Raw genomic sequence first — 21185 nt, forward strand, 5'->3', positions numbered from 1 at the left:
ATTTCTCCATCCTTTACTGGTAACTCAGTTCTTTCAGTGCTAGAGATAAAGATCGTGGCTCCTCTCTACACCATTGCCAATTCCTGAAGAGCTCCCTGCTCACCTAACAACTACCTGCCAGCCGACTTATCCTCTGACTTTCCTGTGTTCAAGGGGGAAAGGGGTGGGGGGGGGTGGTCACAGGGCGGTTAATTGATGGTGGAACCCTGACTGCAAGCTGAGTGCTATAATCTAAGTGAGGCAATGATTACCTCCCAAGACTGCTGCAGACAAATTGCCATCAGCAACGTGAGCTGCTGAAATTTCAGCCTCATGCTGTGGGCCAATAATGCAGCATTCGGGAGGGCCCACAGCCAAAGACGTGACACCCAGAGAGCACACAATTGATGAAATTAAATCACCCAGTAAAGTTCAGCAAAAGTTGGATTTATATAGACTCATTAGAGTTATACAGCACAGAAACAGGCCCTTCGGCCCATCATGTCTGTGCCGGCCATCAAGCACCTACCTATTCTAATCCCATTTTCCGACACTTGGCCCATAGCCTTGTATGCTATGGCATTTCAAGTGCTCATCTAAATAGTTCTTAAATGTTGTGAGGGTTCCTGCCTCTACCACCTCTTCAGGCAGTGTGTTCCAGATTCCAACCACTCTCTGGGTGAAAAATTTTTTCCTTAAATCCCCTCTAAAACTCCTGCCCCTTACCTTAAATCTACGCCCCCTGTTTATTGACACGTCCGCTAAGGGAAAAAGTTTCTTCCTATCTACCCGATCAATGCCCCTCACAATTTTGTATACTTCAATCATGTCCCCCCTCAGCCTTCTCTGCTCTAAGGAAAACAACACCAGCCTATCCAGTCTCTCTTCATAGCTGAAATGCTCCAGCCCAGACAACATCCTGGTGAATCTCCTCTGCACCCTCTCCAGTGCAATCACATCCTCCATATAGTGTGGTGACCAGAACTGTACACAGTACTCCAGCTGTGGCCTAACTAGCGTTTTATACAGCTCCATCATAACCTCCCTGCTCTTATATTCTATGCCTTGGCTGATAAAGGCAAGTATCCCATATGCCTTCCTAACCACCTTATCTACCTGTGCTGCTGATTTCAATGATCTGTAGAACCTTAACACATCTCTCAGAAACCCTCATGGTTGTTATGGAGGCTAAAGTCCAGCTATTTTGCAAATAGCAAAATCTCAAAAAACAGCAGCGAGAAGGATAAATGAATCCACTTTTTTTTTTGAAATGCTGTTTGTTGAGGATGAATTATGGCCAGGCCACCACATGAACTCCCTGCTCCATTTCTAATAGTCCCGTGGGATTTTTAACATCCACCTGTACAGGACAGGGCTTTGGTAACCTCACCTGAACGGAGATGGCCTCAGTCTAATATTTCAACCAGAAAATGGCACCACCGACAACGCAGCACTCACACAGCACCACAATGGGGTGCCAGATTATGTGCTCAAGTTGCTGGAGTGCGGCTTGAACCCACAATCTTCGAACTCAGAAGATAGACTATTACCAACTGAGCCAAGCTGACACAATCATAACACAATCGCAGTGGTTAGCACCGCCGCCTCACAGCTCCAGTGACCCGGGTTCAATTCTGGGCACTGCCTGTGTGGAGTTTGCAAGTTCTCCCTGTGTCTGCGTGGGTTTCCTCCGGGTGCTCCGGTTTCCTCCCACAAGCCAAAAGACTTGCAGGTTGGTAGGTAAATTGGCCATTATAAATTGCCCCTAGTATAGGTAGGTGGTAGGGAAATATAGGGACAGGTGGGGATGTGGTAGGAATATGGGATTAGTGTAGGATTAGTATAAATGGGTGGTTGATGGCACAGACTCGTTGGGCCGAAGGGCCTGTTTCAGTGCTGTATCTCTAAACTAAAATCAAAAGGGGTAAATTCAGAACATCAACAGCCTCAATGTATAGTAAAAATGGTTTTGCAGCAACAAACTGATAGGCGCCCTGTGCCTTTAAGGACAGTGGCTGGTTTTTTGAAAACCCAGTGGCACTCTGCTCTAAGATATTTTGATAATTAACTCTATACCCAGAAAAAGAGATACAAGGGGGAAGGGCAGCACCAGAACACAAACACAAAGACCTTGAACAGGACAAATGAGAGCAGGCAGGAAAGGACAGTAAACACAGATAGAGATGACACAGCTCAATCCCAGTGACCTTCTCAAGGACGGCAGTTTCTGCCACATATTTGCCAACTGCATTACATTTAGTGATTACATTTCACCAACATACCCCGTGTGCACAATCTTAGCGCACGACTGTCATAGCCAAAGTTCACCAGGAAACATTTAGATTTCATTTTCTTTTCCCAGTCTCTTCTCTCCTTGAGATGTCTATTCCTGTTGGGGTACAGATCCACATGGTGTTTCTTCATAGACAGTGTGGCTATTTGACAATGGAAGGCACCGCAGAAAAGTACAGTCCTAGCGGCCAGAGCATGTGCTTTCTAGAGGGGTCACGGGCGAGGGGTTAGGAGTGGGTAACTAGGATAACTAACCTCGTTCCTAGTCCAAGGCCAATTATAGTGTCTCTTACTGCTGCCTGGCCAGAGATCCAGCCCACACGGTGAAATGCACACGGTGATAATTGACATTGACTGCATGGACAAAACCAGAGTTCTTAAATCACTCAACAATGCTTTAGTGCAACAATTTTGCTGGAATCACACGCTCTAAGTCAGTCAATCAACTTCTCAGAATGGAAAGGCCCAGCCAAAATTAATTACCCCGTCTCACCCACCCACTGCATATTCTCTTGCATACCCATACAGCACACCTTTAACTGAAACACTATCTAACTCCTTTGTGAATTCACTGACACGGTATCTCCCCCTTCCCCCTCCCCCAAGAGATTGTGCCACTTTGTGAATCTAATCTGTCTGCTTTCCTCTCTGCAGAGCTGGAATCGGAGACTCCTGGTTACACGCTCTGTTTATTTTGAACAATTTATTCCAGCTCAGCTTCTCTATGTCTCACAATTCGAATCACCATGGTTTAATTGATAGTGTAGTCACAAGACAAATACATGTTGTACCCGTCATCCGTCAGACTCTGAACATCAGAAAGTCACCAAAATTTACAGCTCCCATAAATTATCTTCATTAGAAAATAAGGAGAGGGAAGTTAAAAGTGGAGCAATTAGATTGAAAACCACTAGGTTAACATGCCTGACCCATTTTCACAGATCAGCTAGAAATCACTCTCACCCACCCGCCTTCTTACCACATCCCCCAACCCTCAGCCACACCTTTTCACATCCCTCAAACCCACCTTTTCACATCCCTCAAACCCACCTTTTCACATCCCTCAAACCCACCTTTTCACATCCCTCAATCCCACCTATTCACCACATCCCTCAATCCCACCTATTCACCACATCCCTCAATCCCACCTATTCACATCCCTCAATCCCACCTATTCACATCCCTCAATCCCACCTATTCACATCCCTCAATCCCACCTTTTCACATCCCTCAAACCCACCTTTTCACATCCCTCAAACCCACCTTTTCACATCCCTCAAACCCACCTTTTCACATCCCTCAATCCCACCTTTTCACATCCCTCAATCCCACCTTTTCACATCCCTCAAACCCACCTTTTCACATCCCTCAAACCCACCTTTTCACATCCCTCAAACCCACCTTTTCACATCCCTCAAACCCACCTTTTCACATCCCTCAAACCCACCTTTTCACATCCCTCAAACCCACCTTTTCACATCCCTCAATCCCACCTTTTCACATCCCTCAATCCCACCTATTCACCACATCCCTCAATCCCACCTATTCACCACATCCCTCAAACCCACCTTTTCACATCCCTCAAACCCACCTTTTCACATCCCTCAATCCCACCTTTTCACCACATCCCTCAATCCCACCTATTCACCACATCCCTCAATCCCACCTATTCACCACATCCCTCAATCCCACCTATTCACCACATCCCTCAATCCCACCTATTCACCACATCCCTCAATCCCACCTATTCACCACATCCCTCAATCCCACCTATTCACCACATCCCTCAATCCCACCTATTCACTACATGCCTCAATCCCCTCTCTCTCTCACTCTAGACACACACCCGGACTGCCCAGTCAGTCCACTTTAAGTAAATTAAATCATAACGATCCGAATACTGGAATCCAATGTAAGCAAATTTAACCTGATGCAGTAAAACTCATTTGATGTGGCTGGAGGTAATTGTGCCAAACACTCCCTGTGCCAAACACTCCCTTCCCATTTTCAACTTCCTACTCTTTCTTTTCCTACAGAAGTTCCTGCAATACAGCAGGACACCAAGTGCCCTCTGGTACCTCAACCAGACGGCCATGCTTCAGATGTGAGCCTTAACGGTAAAGGTAAGCAGGCTATTCCACCACAGGAAGTATCACAATCGAATCTGATAATGCCTTCGTCCAACATGCAGACTTTCTACTGGATGCCGCTCAGGAATTTGTTCCCAAAGACTTATTTTCCCCTTTCTAGGTTGCCAAGTTCAATTGCAGTCCACCAGCTGTGGTCAACTAGCTCAGCACAGACTGGGGATCAAAGCTGGGTCCTTTCCTAGTCTGCGTGGCTGAATTACATGTTGCCTCTGCTCAGTGAGACACCATGAATCCGCTCACCTCCGTAAATATTTGCTACTGGTGTCACTTAACAGAACACATTTCTGACTCAAAGTACATGAATTATTTGACACAGTATTAAGTCATCGGAAAAATTAACTCCACCTTTAATTGCAGATCAGCCTGACGTCAAGTCTTAAGTGGAAAAATACCACTAATTAAAAACAGTCCCCCAAGCTGACACCGCCCACTCTGCACCCAGATCATTCAGTTCCAGATCTGTAACCTCGCCTGCTGTTGACCTGACATCGTTTTACCTCCGATGTCCCTTTCACACTTTTGTTGCCTCCAGAATGATGTTTCCCAACACTATCCTCACCTCCCATCCTGCTCCAAGTGCAATTCAGACAAAATTCATCTGCCTGCATCATATCCACCGTGGCCCAATCGGTCACCCGGCAGCCTCTTCCAACCTTACACCCCAGCCCCTACAGCTCTGAGCTGTGCATCCTCCCTTCCTCCATTTGCTCCCCAACTGGTGGAAGAGATTCCAACTGACCCAGCCTAGCAAGTGGAAACACTTGGGGTTTATCCCTGAAAAGGACAAACACAAATGCTGATACACTCAACCAGATTTTCAAAATTGTGTTCACTGATCAGCTTTTGGCAAGTTTGAAAAAAAACTTGTTAGTCCAAACTTCAAGTGTCAAATTCAAAAAATATCAGATTCTAATGCTGTTCCAGAACTTGGGAATGAACACTGCCCACCCCCTCCCCCGCCACGGCATTATGGAAATGCTGTCCATTCCCCCCATAGCATCACAAGAACTCTGCCTAAGCCTTCATAGCGTTATGGGAACTCTGCCCATCCCTCATAGCGTTACAGGAACGCTGCCCATCCCCCACAGTGTGTTACGGGAACGCTGCCCATCCCCTCATAGCATTACGGGAACGCTGCCCATCCCCCACAGTGTGTTACGGGAACGCTGCCTATTCCCCTCATAGCGTTACAGGAACGCTGCCCATCCCCCACAGTGTGTTACGGGAACGCTGCCCATCCCCTCATAGCATTACGGGAACGCTGCCCATCCCCCACAGTGTGTTACGGGAACGCTGCCTATTCCCCTCATAGCGTTACGGGAACTCTGCCCATCCCCCACAGTGTGTTACAGCATCCCCAATAGCATTACGGGGACATTGCCCATGCCCTCATAGCGTGACGGGAACGCTGCCCATCCCCCCATAGCATTACGGGAATGCTGCCCATCCCCCACAGTGTGTTATGGGAACGCTGCCCATCCCCCTCATAGCATTACAGGAACATTGCCCATCCCCCCCCATAACATTACGGGAATGCTGCCCATCCCCTCAGAGTTACAGGAACGCTGCCCATTTCTTATAGCGTTATGGGAATGCTGCCCATCCCCAATAGTGTGACGGGAACGCTGCCCATCCACCGATAGTGTTAAGGGAACACTGCCCATCCCCCATAGCGTTACAGGAATATTGCCCATACCACCCCCCCCCCTCCCCATAGCTTTACAGGAATGTTGCCCATCCCACATGACATTAGTTTCAAACGCTTTACCATTATTTACAAATCCTTTGAAGCTTTGCCTTGCTCAACCTCTCTAACCTATTTCAGTCCAGCTTATATTGTACAGTTTTCCAACTTTGGATCTCTGCGTATTCTTCTGGCTCGGCTATAACAGGCCCTGAATTCAGCAATTCTCCCCCCTCTGCCTCATGGCATCTCTTCCCACATTACAAAACCCAGTGGTCAGTGCCCAATCTCTTAACAGCAATAAAGACTTGCTGCTTTGATATCTTTGCATTCTTCCCTTGAAGAACAGCGAGATGTAGCTGGAAGGCTTCGTGAACTGATCAACAGTCTGACAGGCTGTGACATGAACATTCCTTCCATTAATTATAACCATCTTTACACCAGTTTATCGATAGGGGAGGAATGGGGGGGGGGGGGGGGGAAGGGCATTCCTAAAAGGAGGGAGGGTTTTGTGGTCACACACTCCCACTGGAAATGGGCATCCCACTGGATGTCAACCCAAAAGTCAGAGTCAGGACTCCAGTCTCCACTCACAGGGACTGTGGAGTGGGGTTCAAATCCTCCACCTCCTGAGTCAGAGACTCTAACGCTACGCGTATCTTTTCTCCATCAATTAAAATCCTGCATCAGAGCAAGCCATTGCAGTTTACTTCAAGTACTGAAGATATGTTTCATAAAATTATAATTACTGCACTGGGTTTCAGATACAAGTCAAATGAGTATGGGGATGGTGCGGATGTAATGAATCAAGTTTCCCTGAAATGCCCATTAATTATGGAGCACAGACATGTAGTGCAGACAGAATCGTTGATACCCGGAAATGACTACTGCACAGTAATCTAATCAGCGAGGTGCTGTCAACCCACTCGAGCCAAGTTCAATTAGTTCATAACTGTCAACTGATCCACAAGATTAGATTACAATCTCAAAATGACTCAGATATTAATACAAACAGGATCATTAAAACATTGACTCAGCAGATCCGCTGTGTTTACATTATAAATTTTTGTCTTCTTCAAGCCAAGTGTTGTTAGTGTCAGGGAATGAAGCATCCCATCAAACTCTCCCAGGGCAGGTACAGCACGAGTTAGCACAGAGTAAAGCTCCCTCGACACTATCCCAAGCACTCCGGAGGCAGATATAGCACAGGCTAGATACAGAATAAAACTCTCTCTACACTTTTGCAATAAGGTGCCTCAGACCTAACAGAGGAATCCTCTTTTATGCACCAGTTTGACAATTATGCATTTCCCACATAGGCCATGTTGTGGTCTCTCAAACCGAGATAGCCAAATTAGGAGTAGTTTTGCACTATCCAGGGAACTACCTAGGTTCAATGACCTGCAGGGAAAATGAGCAGTAGGCAAGATACTGGCCCTATACTGCATCTTCAGAAGAAATGGAGTGAACATTGGAGGGAATTGGAGAGAGAAGAAAAAAAATACAAATCAAATTAACTACAAACAATAAATAATTTTGGAAAGACTTTCAGAAAAATCACTGTCCCAGTAACTTACAGAACCACAGAGATCAAGTAAAACAATAACTTATATTAATATAACATCTGGAATACAGAAAATGTCCTCATGGAGAAGAAACAAATGCCAAGGAGCAGTGCGAGAGTTAAGAGGGGAACAAGAGACAGAGATCCAGACAGGTTGACAGGCCTGTGCCACTGATGGTTAAAGGGGGGTGGGGGTGCAGGTGGAGAGAGAGAATGCCAGAGGCAGGTCGAGCTGATAACAGTAGGGCAGGGCTGGGACGTAGTCCAAGGAGCCATTTGTAAATCAGGGCAAGGATATGGGATTCTACTAGTCAGTGGTCGGCCCCCAGTGCAGTTACCTCTAAATCATTTGTGTCATTTCCAATCTGATTGACATTGGGTAGCGATCCTCCATAATACTGCGATCCTCCATAATACTGCGCCCCAGTCTGTGCCAAATGCAAGTGCTGTAGTTTGTGGAACTGTACCTAGGAGCAATCAGAAAACAGAGTCAATCTCGAGTGACCTGCACTGCTCAAACATCAATGACAATTCTGTCAGTGGAGTTATTGGGAAATAAAATTACATAGAATATACAGCACAGAAACATTCCATTCGGCTTAACCAGTCGATGCCACTGTTTATGCTCTACTCGAGCCTCCTCCATCCTTCTTCATCTATCAACATAACCCTCTACTCCCTTCTTCATCCTATGCTTATCTAGCTTCCCTTTAAAAGCATCTATACTATGTAGACAGAGTGTTCCAGTTTTTCAACTAAACCAACAGGTCAAACCAGGCAATACGAATTAAGCGTAAATCGAACCAGGTTGCACTTCAGTGCTCAGGGACCATGTGGTGTAGTTTGGATGCCACTGCGAGGCACAAATGTAGCTCAATGCACTTCTTGTGAATTCTTAATTCATTCCTTCAAATTGCCCCCCTTCCTCCCCTCCGAGAGGGAGACTCAAGTGTTCAACAGCTCATAACACCCATTCAGACATTGGCCAACAAATTCTAGAACACCCTTTTGACCTGCCCAACATTCATCCCTCAACTAAAAGCACATTAACTGGTTATTCATTAAATTACTATTTGCTGGATCTTGCTCTGCGCAAAATGGCTGCTGCATTTGCCTTCATAGAAGCATAGAATGGTTACAGCACAGGAGGAGGCCATTCAGCCCGTCGTGTCCATGCCAGCTCTCTGTGAGAGCAACTCAGCTAGTCCAATCCCCCACGTTTTCCCCATTGCTCTGCAAACCTTTCTCTCTTCAGATAATTATCCAATTTCCTTTTGAAAGCCAAGATTGAATGTGTCACCATCACACTCTCAGGCCTCCTCCTCAGGCCCCTAGCATCAAAGATGCAGCCTTCAGCCAACTCAATTCACTCCACGTGATATTAAGAAACAGCTGAAGGCACTGGACACAGCAAAGGCTATGGGCCCGGACAACATTCTGGCTGTAGCACTGAAGACTTGTGCTATATTAATATATATCAAGAAACGCAGTGGTCCTAATACCGAGCCCTGGGGAACCCCATTATATACCGTCCTCCAGTCCAAATTGGTATTCAGTTCAATTTGGTGCATCTGAAGTGCTTTAGCATGTTTTGTTTTCAGAGGATGTAGAAAGGTGCTTACATAAATGCAGGTCTCAAGGGAACGTATAACAAAATCAGTGATGCTGCAGTAAGTGGCAAGCTGCCCAAATAACCATGAAACCAGATTTATTATTACTCAAGACTGTCTGTTCTACATCAATTGCATGAGTCAAATACATGGAACAAGAATATTTTGCAATGGTTATCTGCAAGGACTCAGTAAATGATTACACAGAACACAGGCAACTTAACAAAAAATTAAATCTCTGTTGCATTCACGTTAGCTGAACCTCATGAAGCCACTGTGCAGTGTTACAAAACTGGTCAAACTGAGCAGAGAAATACTGGTTTTCCTTCGCCCAGGACAATCTGGCTCCTTCGCTCCTGGACGCGTGGCCCCAACCTGGGGATATGGTTCCACCAGCACCTGATGCCCTCCAGCAATCACGTTCAAGTGGGCACTCTGAAACCAGACAGCTAGTGTTGGGCAAGCTACTCGACTGCAGGAAGCATCATAGCCAAACCTGACCCTGCCTTTGCCAATGTTTACTTTTCAGTGGAGAGGGTGAAGGAATTTACTGGACTGCAATCAAGAGCGGGGACACTGGCTGAATTTTCTTATTCCTAAAAGTTCTAAAGCTAATTTGAGCATCCTGTTGTGCTCTTGCTGAGATCAGATCCTGCAGTGGTTCATAAACCCATACGGCACAGGAGGTCGTCATTCGGTTCATCATGCCTGGGCCAATTCTCTGAAAGAGCTATCCAATTGGTCCCATTCCCCCTGCTCTTTCCCCATAGCCCTGCAAACTTTCTTTCAATTCTCTTTTGAAAGTTACTATTGAATCTGCTTCCACTGCCCTTGCAGGCAGTGCATTCCAGATCATAACTCACTGTGTAAAAAAATGTTTTCCTTATCTCGCCTGATTCTTTTGCCAGTTATCTTAAATCTGTGACCTCTGGTTACTGACCTTCCTGCCATTGGAAACAGTTTCTCCCTATTTACTCTATCAAAACCATTCATAATTTTGAACACTGCTATCAAATCTCCTCTTAACATTCTCTGCTGTAAGGAAAACAACAGCTTCTTCAGTCTCTCCACATAAATGAAGTTCCTCATCCCTGATAACATTCTGGTATGCCTCCCCTGCAACCTCTCCATGGCTTTGACATCCTTTGGCTTTATAAATACTGCTGAGAAGTGCCTGGGGATGTTTTATTAAATTAAAGGTGCGATATTAAATACAAGTTGTTGAATTGGTCACAATACTCTAGCTGAGGTCTAACCAGTGACTGTTAAAGCATAACTTCCTTGCTTTTTACTTTATGAATCGGTTTATAAAGACAAGGACCTTCGTAAACTTGTTTTTAAAAAAAATAGCTACATCCACTTGTCCTGTCACCTTCAAAGATTTGTGGATGTGAATCCCCAGGTATATCTGTTCATGCACTCCCTTTAACATGGTATCATTTAGTTTCTACTGCCTCTCCTCACTTTTCCTTCCAAACTGCATTTCGCTGCATTAAATTTAACATGCCATGTGTCTGTCCATTTCACCAGTCTATGTCCTCCTAAAGTCTATTATTATCCTGCTCACAACTTACTACAGGTTTTGTGTCATCTGCAAACTTTGAAATGTCGTTTTCCAGAGCCAAGTCCAGGTCATTAAAATAAATCAAAAAATGCTTGTTGTGTTACCAGCTCATAATCCAGACATTTTGAATAATAATCCAGAAAACTGAAGTTTAAATCTCACGATGGGAAGTTTGAGAAATTGAGTTCAGTTTAAACAATCTGGGAATAAAACATTGGCAGCAGTGAAAGTGACCATGAATCCGACAGATTGTCACAAAAACCCAACTGGTTCACTAATGTCCTTCAGGGAAGGAAACTGCCGTCCTGATCAAATCTGGCCCTATACGTGCCTCCAGTCCCAGACAAATGTGGGTGACTCTGAAGTGGGGCCAGTAAGCCATTGTGTGTATTGAAACTATCTTCTCAAGGGGAAATCAGGATGGGTAATAAATGTTGCCTTTGCCAGCAACATCCACATCCAAGAAATAATATTTGAAAACCACTGGTTTTCCTGGGCTGCACTGCTCAAGAATACTTCAGGCAGAGTTTTTAACAAGAGCCAGGGGAGGGGGACAGAGAGTAACTACTGCTTCAAATCCAAAGCAGGCATAAAACCAAATTACCTGCTGCAGTGTGTGTGAGCAACATAGGGGTCAATTCTTTACAAGTGCAGTTAAAAGCAGAAGCCAATCCCATGAAAAGGTTTAACAAAGAAAAATTTAAGCGGGTGTTTTTGTTTTCATATTGGATATGACCTTTGTACATTGGTAACTTGCCAAAAACATTTCACCCTCAAGCTCATCACGTTTGTGTAAAACCTGCTCTTTCTCAACTGATCAGTGCCATTCAGACATGCGTCATCTTAACATGTCAAAAACAGTAATCCCCTTCAACTGATCACAACAGAGAGTTGAGATATTAAGTGACCGCACTTAGGTGGTCGTGTTCATGTCTTAGGAGTCAGAAGATCGTGAGTGAAGTCCCAATCCAGGAATAGAGGCAACCCTGAGGGCATGCTGCACTGTCAGAGGTGCTTTCCTTGGGAATGTGACTGCTGGCCCAGGTCCCCACCCCATCATAGGCGATGCCACTGCTGCTATCTAAAGTACATTCCACCAAGCCCGCGCTTTGCAAGCTTCCTACGCAATCAAGCTGTCACTGACTCAGAACCTTGCACTACTCACCTGTACATTTCTGTGCCTTCTTATGTAATTGAGAATTGCATGGCATGACATGGCAAAGATCCAACCAGGCATTCCTAACTGTGGCTCAGTGGGTAGCACTCCTACCTCAGAGTCAAAAGGTCATGGGTTTAAGCCTCATTCTGAACTGTCAGAGGTGCCATCTTTCACATGAGATGTTAAAACCGAGGCCCCATCTGCTTTGTCAGGTAGACTTAAAAGATCCCTTGGCTGCTATTTTAGAGAACAGCAGAAGAGCTCTCCCCGGTGCCATGGGGCCAATATTTATACCTCAACCAACATCACTAGAACAGATTATCCAGTCATAATCTCATTGCTGTTTGTGGGAGTTTGCTGTAGACAAATTAACTGCTGCATTTCCTACATTACAACAGTGACCATACTCTACAAAGTGCTGAACTGACTGTAAAGCACTTGGTGACAATCTGAGGCTGTGAAAAGTACGATATTAAGTTTTTCTATTTTTTCCTAGCAGCATCAGTAAAATACAGTCGGGTAAAGCAGAGCAATGTTACACTGAGTACAGAGCTACGGTACAATATACAAATATACAACCAATTGCAGAAACTATTCATTCAATGAAAACAGCGATTAGTTGAAATATACAAGAGCTCTGTCAGGGAAGAGACAGGTTTACTTTCGAAGTGTGGAACTGGCCAGTTCTGATGAAGGATCCAGGCCAGATACTTTAACTGGTCTTTGACCTTTCTGATGGTGACTGACCTGCTGTACATTTCCAGCATTTTCTGTTTTCATTTCAGATTTCCAGCTCTTTGCAATTTTCCTTTTATCCACCCTCCTTTAATAAAAGACAAAGAATCATAGAAAGTTTAAGGTACAGAAAGAGGCCACTTGGCCCATCATGTCTGTGCCGGCTGAAAAACGATCCACCCATTCTAATCCCACCTTCCAGCATTTGGTCCAAAGCCCTGCAGATTACGGCACTTAAAGTGGATATCCAGACTCCTTCTGAATGAGTTGAGGGTCTCTGCCTCAACTACCCTTTCAGGCAGTGAGTTCCAGACCCCCACCACCCTCTGGGTGAAAAAGTGTTTCCTCATCTCCCCTCTAATTTTTCTACCAATCACTTTAAATCTATGCCTCCCAGTCACTGACCTCTTTGCTAAGGTGAATAGGCCCTTCACCTCCACTCTATCCAGGCCCCTCAAAATTTTGTACATTTCAATCAAATCTCCCCTCAGCCTTCTCTGTTCCAAGGAGAACAACCCCAGCCTATCAAATCTTTCCTCATAGCTGCAATTTCCAATCCTGACAACATCCTCGTAAATCTCCTCTGTACCCTCTCTAGTGCAGTTACATCCTTTCTGTAACGAGGTGACCAGAACTGCACACAGAACTCAAGTTGTGGCCTAACCAATGAGTGATACAGTTCCAGCATAACCTCCCTGCTCTTATATTCTATACTTCGGCTAATAAAGATACCTTATCGACCTGCCCTGCTACCTTCAGGGATCTGTGGACATTCACTCTAAGGTATTCTCAGTATTCTCCCAATAATCATGTATTCCTTTGCCTTGTTTGACCTCCCCAAATGCATCACCTCACACTTCTCCAGGTTCAATTCCATTTGCCTCTTTTCTGCCCACTTGACCAGACCATCAATATCTTCCTGCAGCCTACAGCTATCCTCCTCACTATCTACCACACGGCCAATCTTTGTGTCATCCGCAAACTTCTAGATCATGTCCCCTACATTTACGTCCAAATTGTTAATATATGCCATAAAAAGCAGGGGACCCAGTCCTGAGCCCTGCGGAACACCACTGGAAACAGCCCTCCAGTCACAAAAACACCCGTCAACAATTACCCTTTGTTTCCTGCCACGAAGCCAATTTTGTATCCAGCTTGCTGCATTTCCCTAGATTTCATGGGACTATATTTTTTTAACCAGTCTGCCATGTGGGACCTCGTCAAAAGCCTTGCTGAAATCCATGTAGACCACATCAATCTTCCTTGTTACCTCTTTAAAAAATTCAAACAAGTTGATCAAACAAGATCTTCCCCTAACAAATCCATGCTGACCATCCTTGATTAATCTCTGCCATTCTAAGTGACAGTTTATCCTGTCTCTCAGAATAGATTCCAATAATTTGCCCACTACTGAGGTTAGACTGACTGGCCTGTAATTATTCAGTCTATCCCTCACTCCCTTTTTAAACAGAGGTACAACATTAGCAGTTCTCCAATCCTCTGACACCACACCTGTATCCAGTGAGGACCAGAAAATGATGGTCAGACCTTCTGCTATTTCCTCTCTTGCTTCTTTTAACAGCCTGGCCTTGGTGATTTATCAACTTTCAAGGATGCTAATCCCATTAATACTTCCTCTCTCCCCATGCATATCACATCCAATACTTCACATCCCTCTTCCTTAACTACAATATCTGCATTGTCCCCCTGTTTTGTGAAGACAGCCGCAAAGTATTCATTAAGAACAACACCAACATCTTCCACCCCTACATATAGGTTACCTTTTTGGTCTTTTATGAGCCCTACTCTCTTCTTAGTTATCCTCTTACTCTTAATGTATTGATAAAAACATCTTTGGGTTCACCTTGATTTTGCTTGCCAATAATCTTTCATGCCTAATCTTTGTTTTCCTAATTTCCTTCTTGATTTCACGCCTCCACTTCGTGTACTCCTCTCGGCTTTCTGTAGTAGAGTTCTCAGTGTTGAACATAAGCTTTCCTTTTCTGTCTTATCTTATCTTATCTTGGGCGGCACAGTGGCGCAGTGGTTAGCACCGCAGCCTCACAGCTCCAGGGACCCGGGTTCGATTCCGGGTACTGCCTGTGTGGAGTTTGCAAGTTCTCCCTGTGTCTGCGTGGGTTTTCTCCGGGTGCTCCGGTTTCCTCCCACAAGCCAAAAGACTTGCAGGTTGATAGGTTAATTGGCCATTATAAATTGCCCCCAGTATAGGTAGGTGGTAGGGAAATATAGGGACAGGTGGGGATGTTTGGTAGGAATATGGGATTAGTGTAGGATTAGTATAAATGGGTGGTTGATGTTCGGCACAGACTCGGTGGGCCGAAGGGCCTGTTTCAGTGCTGTATCTCTAATCTAATCTAATCTAATATCCATGGGGCTCTAGATTTGGCCGACTCACCATTTTTCTTTGTGGGAACAAGTTTACTCTGAACCCCTTAAATCTCCCCTTCACATGCCTCCCACTGCTCTGACACTGATTTACCTTCAAACAGCTGTTTCCAGTCCACTTTCGCTCAATCACTCCTCAGTTTAGTAAAACTGGCCTTGCCACAACTGAGAACTCTAACTCCTGTTCTATCTCTGTCCTTTTCCATAATTATGTTAAAATTGACTTAATTATGATCACGATCACCAAAATGCTCTCCCACTGCAACCCCTTCCACCTGCCCATCTTCATTTCCTAAAACTAAGCCTAAAACTGCGCCCTCTCCTGTTGGACTTGCTACATACTGGGCAAAAAAGTTCTCCTGAATACGCCTCAAGAATTCTGCTCCCTCAATTCCTTTCACATTAAAACTATCCCAGTTAATACTGAGGTAGTTAAAATCCCCTACTATTACTGCCCTATTGTTCTTGCACTTCTCAGAGATTTGCCGACATATCTGCTCTTCTATCTCCGTCTGAATGTTTGGGGGTCTATAGTACACTCCTAGCAGTGTGATTGCCCCTTTTTTGTTCCTTAGCTCAATCCATATGGCCTCTTTTGATGAACCTTCCAACGTAACACCCCTCTTCACAGCTGTAACAGTTTCTCTGACCAAAACGGACACTCCCCCTCCTTTCTTATACCCCTCCCTATCACATCTGAAAACCCTGTAACCAGGAACATTGAGCTGCCATTCCTGTCCCTCCTTAAGCCATGTTTTTGTAATAGATATGATATCATACTGCTACGTGTCTATTTATGCCCTCAGCTCATCTGCTTTATTTGCTGTGCTCCCTGCATTGAAAAAGATAACCTTGAGCACTACCAAACTCTTTTTTTTATTTCCTAACCTTTGTTTCCTCTGTCTTCCAGATTCATCCATTCATTTTCTGCCGTCCATTTTCATTTCTGATTTTGTCCCAGCTGAGTCTACCCTCAGGACCCCATCCCCCTGCCAAACTAGTTTAAACCCGCCCCAACAGCACGAGCAAAACATCCCGCAAGGAACTCAGTCCCGGTTCTGTTCAGGTGCAACCTGTCCGGCCTCTACAGGTCCCATCTCCCCCCCAGACCCAGTCCCAATGTCCCAGGAATCTAAAGCCCTCCCTCCTGCACCATCTTTCCAGCCATGCATTCATCTGCCCTATCCTTCTATTTCTATACTCACATGCACATGGCACTGGGAGTAATCTGGAGATTGCTACTTCTGAGACCCTGCTTGCTAATTTCTTACCTAGCTCCCTAAATTCTGACTTGTCAACCCCCAGCAAACTGAAGTTACAGCTGATTTTGGAAGCAATGAAACATTAACTTAACGTGCAAACTGAGCCATACAGACCAGAAGGTTCCAGATACGAAACTCTGGTCTGTGTGATCTCCACTGCAGCAGCAGTTGGTAGTGTCAGAAAAGGCCAGGAAGAGGGAAAACTCATTCAGGGACCCTGAGCCCTGTCTAGTGAACCTTGTGTTCTGTGTGTGTGTGTGTCTGTTAATGTCAGGATCAGACTATGACGCTCCAACAGTCGAAAAGCCTGCTAACACAGCTACAGTTAAAGAATGACCATTTAATTGAGGTCCCAGTGGTCACTGCTATCTGTGGGACTAGAACTCAGTAAGCTTTCAGCTGAGGAGGAGGGAACATTCATTTGTAATCCAGTTAACTACCCATTTTATAACAAGCACTGAAGTACAATTATAATGATGGTGAATGCTACCCCGAGTGCTGGTGTTAAAAATAAGGCTCACAGTGCAGCCAGTTATTCAAATAATCACACTCACCACATTAATCACTTACTGAGTCAGGTCCAATTTTAAAGTCACACATCCCCTTCACTACACAAAGCCCGAGTCTTCCATTAACTGAGTAAGGTGCAAAGGGCTCCATCAGAAATAATGTCTTTCTGTTACAAGGTGTACACATGCAAGGTCAAATTGAGCAGACTTTCACCACTGGGATCAACATTCAAATCCAGCCCCAATAGATGGAATGAAAGGCTCTTTTGTCCAATGGTAGTACTGAGCCCAAGTGAAATGAATTTGGGCGGCAGCACATAACACTTCTGGTGAACAGGCAAACTTATTCAGAGGTCGTAAAGTGGCTTTTGCAGATAGTGGAACGTCGTCACATTTTGGAACAGGAGATCTTCTGAGGTTGGTGCGGAGACATTTCTTTGGGACAGTATAGAGGGAGCTTTACTCTGTATCTAACTCCGTGCTGTACCTGTCCTGGGAGTGTTTGATAGGGACACCGTAGAGGGAGCTTTACTCTGTATTAACCCTGTGCTATCCCTGTCCTGGGAGTGTTTGATAGGGACACCGTAGAGGGAGCTTTACTCTGTATTAACCCTGTGCTATCCCTGTCCTGGGAGTGTTTGATAGGGACACCGTAGAGGGAGCTTTACTCTGTATTAACCCTGTGCTATCCCTGTCCTGGGAGTGTTTGATAGGGACACCGTAGAGGGAGCTTTACTCTGTATTAACCCTGTGCTATCCCTGTCCTGGGAGTGTTTGATGTTGACAATGAGTACCAAAGTATGCTCCATTGTGCAGCATTAACAGCCTTCATCTTAATGAGCATAAAATTCACCAAAGTTGTTTTTAAAAGATCAACAGCATATGGGATACCAATCACATTTGTAAAATTTCTGTAAGGGATTAAACCTCCAGGCAAATAACACTAAAAGGCAAACTCATCCAGCCCTGTGCACTCGCCATCTCCATGTCTCTCTCCGATTCCATCCTTCCCCACCATGCCTGGCTCAATGACAAAGCCATCAGCCACCACACTTTGTCATTGTCTTAACGCCCTTCCCAAAATTGACATCCAACCTCACCTGCAAAATGCCTTGGGGTGTTTTACTGTGTTGAGTGATATTAATGTTACCCCTCTCTCTGCTATGGCAGGTCCCTAGTGCAATAAAGCACACGTGATCCTGGGTTCTATAAATAGAGACATAGGCTGGGAGCTTATGAGTCCCGCAGCATTCCCGATGGCAGGACCGGAAGTTTGCATAACTTTCGCTTCTGCCGCATTTCCCTTTCACACGCAATTTCATATGTCAATGAATCACGCAGTGACAGTCACGGGGGACATGTGGGAGAAGCGGCAGGGGTGGCCTTTCATTGGTGGAACCCGCTGTCATTGGCCCAAGCACCATGACTGCCACAGATATAAAACATTCTGTGTTTACAGGCTCAAGGATCAGCAGCCTTCCTTTCATGCAAGTCTCTTCAGATTAACCTAAATTGAAGGTTTTACTTAAATCAAAATGTTTTTGCTCCCTTATTTTGTAAAAATCACCAACTCCACATCATTTATTTTCCCTGCAGCAAAGTGAGTCAGATATCAGCCAGTCGGCAGAGACCTGCCCCACGGTTAAGTGACGCCTCCCTGCAAGTTCTCCTCCAGGTTGTCAGGGAAAGGCAGGAGGTCCTCTTTTCTGCAGATGGAGCTCAAAGACCCTCCTGCCTCACCAATGCGGCCTGGATGGAAGGAGCAGAGGCGGTCTGGAACCACGGGGTGACACGCAGAACCTGGGTTCAGTACCACCAGCAGATCAATGACATGCTCAGATTGTCGAGGGTAAGTGCTCCTCGCAAAGCAACTTCATTGTTTTCCTCCCTGGCTCCGTGTACAGAGGGTACATAAGGAATGCAGTGGAATGTGTAAGCAGCCTTGGTCCCATTCACTAAATGACTTTGTGCCAAGATGAAGACTGGCATTGTTTATCATAGAATCACAGAATTGTTACAGTGAAGGAGGCCACTCGGCCCATCGTGTCCACACCGGCTCTCTGAAAGAGCAATTCCCTCAGTTCCATTCCCCTGCCTTCTCCCTGTAACCCTGCACATTCTCCCTTTTCATTTAACTGTCTAATTCCCTTTTGAATGCTCCAATGATCCTACCTCCACCACGTTCTCAGGCAGCGCATTCCAGACCTTAACCACTCGCTGCGTGAAGAAGTTTTTCCTCATGTCACTTTTGCTTCTCTTAGAAAATACTTTAAATCTGTGCCCTCTAGTTCTTGATCCTTTCGTGAATGGGAACAGTTTCTCTCTATCTACTCTGTCCAGACCCCTCATGATTTTGAATACCTCTATCAAATCACCTCTCAGCCTTCTCTTCTCTAAGGAAAACAGTCCAAACTTCTCCAATCTATCTTCATAACTGAAGTTCCTCATCCCTGGAACCATTCTCGTGAATCTTTTATGTGTTTGGATGTGTCATGCGAAAGACCCTGCAAAATGAGTAATGTTGATGCACTGTTGCAATGGTTGTGATGCATTTTTTGCCATGTCATTAAATTTGCACTGTCTCCTGCAGAATAAATGCAGCGTGTGAGCATGCTAAAACGGAAAGAAGGGTCCCTGACAGCAGGGTGCTGACCACAACTGAGGAGGTGGCGGCAAGGATCGCAAGAGAGGAGGGAGGCAGGGAGAGCGGAGATGGCGAGGCAGGGAGAGCGGAGATGGCGAGGCAGGGAGAGCGGAGATGGCGAGGCAGGGAGAGCGGAGATGGCGAGGCAGGGAGAGCGGAGATGGCGAGGCAGGGAGAGCGGAGATGGCGAGGCAGGGAGAGCGGAGATGGCGAGGCAGGGAGAGCGGAGATGGCGAGGCAGGGAGAGCGGAGATGGCGAGGCAGGGAGAGCGGAGATGGCGAGGCAGGGAGAGCGGAGATGGCGAGGCAGGGAGAGCGGAGATGGCGAGGCAGGGAGAGCGGAGATGGCGAGGCAGGGAGAGCGGAGATGGCGAGGCAGGGAGAGCGGAGATGGCGAGGCAGGGAGAGCGGAGATGGCGAGGCAGGGAGAGCGGAGATGGCGAGGCAGGGAGAGCGGAGATGGCGAGGCAGGGAGAGCGGAGATGGCGAGGCAGGGAGAGCGGAGATGGCGAGGCAGGGAGAGCGGAGATGGCGAGGCAGGGAGAGCGGAGATGGCGAGGCAGGGAGAGCGGAGATGGCGAGGCAGGGAGAGCGGAGATGGCGAGGCAGGGAGAGCGGAGATGGCGAGGCAGGGAGAGCGGAGATGGCGAGGCAGGGAGAGCGGAGATGGCGAGGCAGGGAGAGCGGAGATGGCGAGGCAGGGAGAGCGGAGATGGCGAGGCAGGGAGAGCGGAGATGGCGAGGCAGGGAGAGCGGAGATGGCGAGGCAGGGAGAGCGGAGATGGCGAGGCAGGGAGAGCGGAGATGGCGAGGCAGGGAGAGCGGAGATGGCGAGGCAGGGAGAGCGGAGATGGCGAGGCAGGGAGAGCGGAGATGGCGAGGCAGGGAGAGCGGAGATGGCGAGGCAGGGAGAGCGGAGATGGCGAGGCAGGGAGAGCGGAGATGGCGAGGCAGGGAGAGCGGAGATGGCGAGGCAGGGAGAGCGGAGATGGCGAGGCAGGGAGAGCGGAGATGGCGAGGCAGGGAGAGCGGAGATGGCGAGGCAGGGAGAGCGGAGATGGCGAGGCAGGGAGAGCGGAGATGGCGAGGCAGGGAGAGCGGAGATGGCGAGGCAGGGAGAGCGGAGATGGCGAGGCAGGGAGAGCGGAGATGGCGAGGCAGGGAGAGCGGAGATGGCGAGGCAGGGAGAGCGGAGATGGCGAGGCAGGGAGAGCGGAGATGGCGAGGCAGGGAGAGCGGAGATGGCGAGGCAGGGAGAGCGGAGATGGCGAGGCAGGGAGAGCGGAGATGGCGAGGCAGGGAGAGCGGAGATGGCGAGGCAGGGAGAGCGGAGATGGCGAGGCAGCGAGAGCAGAGATGGAGAGGCAGAGAGAGCGGAGATGGAGAGGCAGAGAGAGCGGAGATGGCGAGGCAGGGAGAGCGGAGATGGAGAGGCAGAGAGAGCGGAGATGGCGAGGCAGGAGCCACAAGACATAAGGATGAAATGTCATCTCTACTCTTGCAGCCATATGTGAACACTAAAGGAAATTGTGAGAGCTCATGTGCATTAGATGCTTAAAGTGCCTCTGTTTGTGTCTCCACTACAGGTGCCCGCACTCGAGTCACAGAATGACACACAGCCTAAGAA

The 21185-nt window shown here is 46.8% G+C and overlaps 1 protein-coding gene across 4 annotated transcripts in view; it reads right to left on the reverse strand.

The window, feature by feature from the left end:
- crtc3 (CREB regulated transcription coactivator 3) overlaps positions 1-21185 on the reverse strand; it is a 79788-nt gene that overhangs the window by 46072 nt on the left and 12531 nt on the right. For all 4 annotated transcript variants that reach the window (XM_068015610.1, XM_068015609.1, XM_068015611.1 and 1 more), the window contains exon 2: positions 8008-8136. In XM_068015610.1, coding sequence (XP_067871711.1) covers positions 8008-8136 — 129 coding nt within the window. The remainder of the gene's footprint in view (positions 1-8007; positions 8137-21185) is intronic.

This window comes from Heterodontus francisci, chromosome 35 (assembly GCF_036365525.1).
Source record: "Heterodontus francisci isolate sHetFra1 chromosome 35, sHetFra1.hap1, whole genome shotgun sequence".
Taxonomy (NCBI): Eukaryota; Metazoa; Chordata; class Chondrichthyes; order Heterodontiformes; family Heterodontidae; genus Heterodontus; species Heterodontus francisci.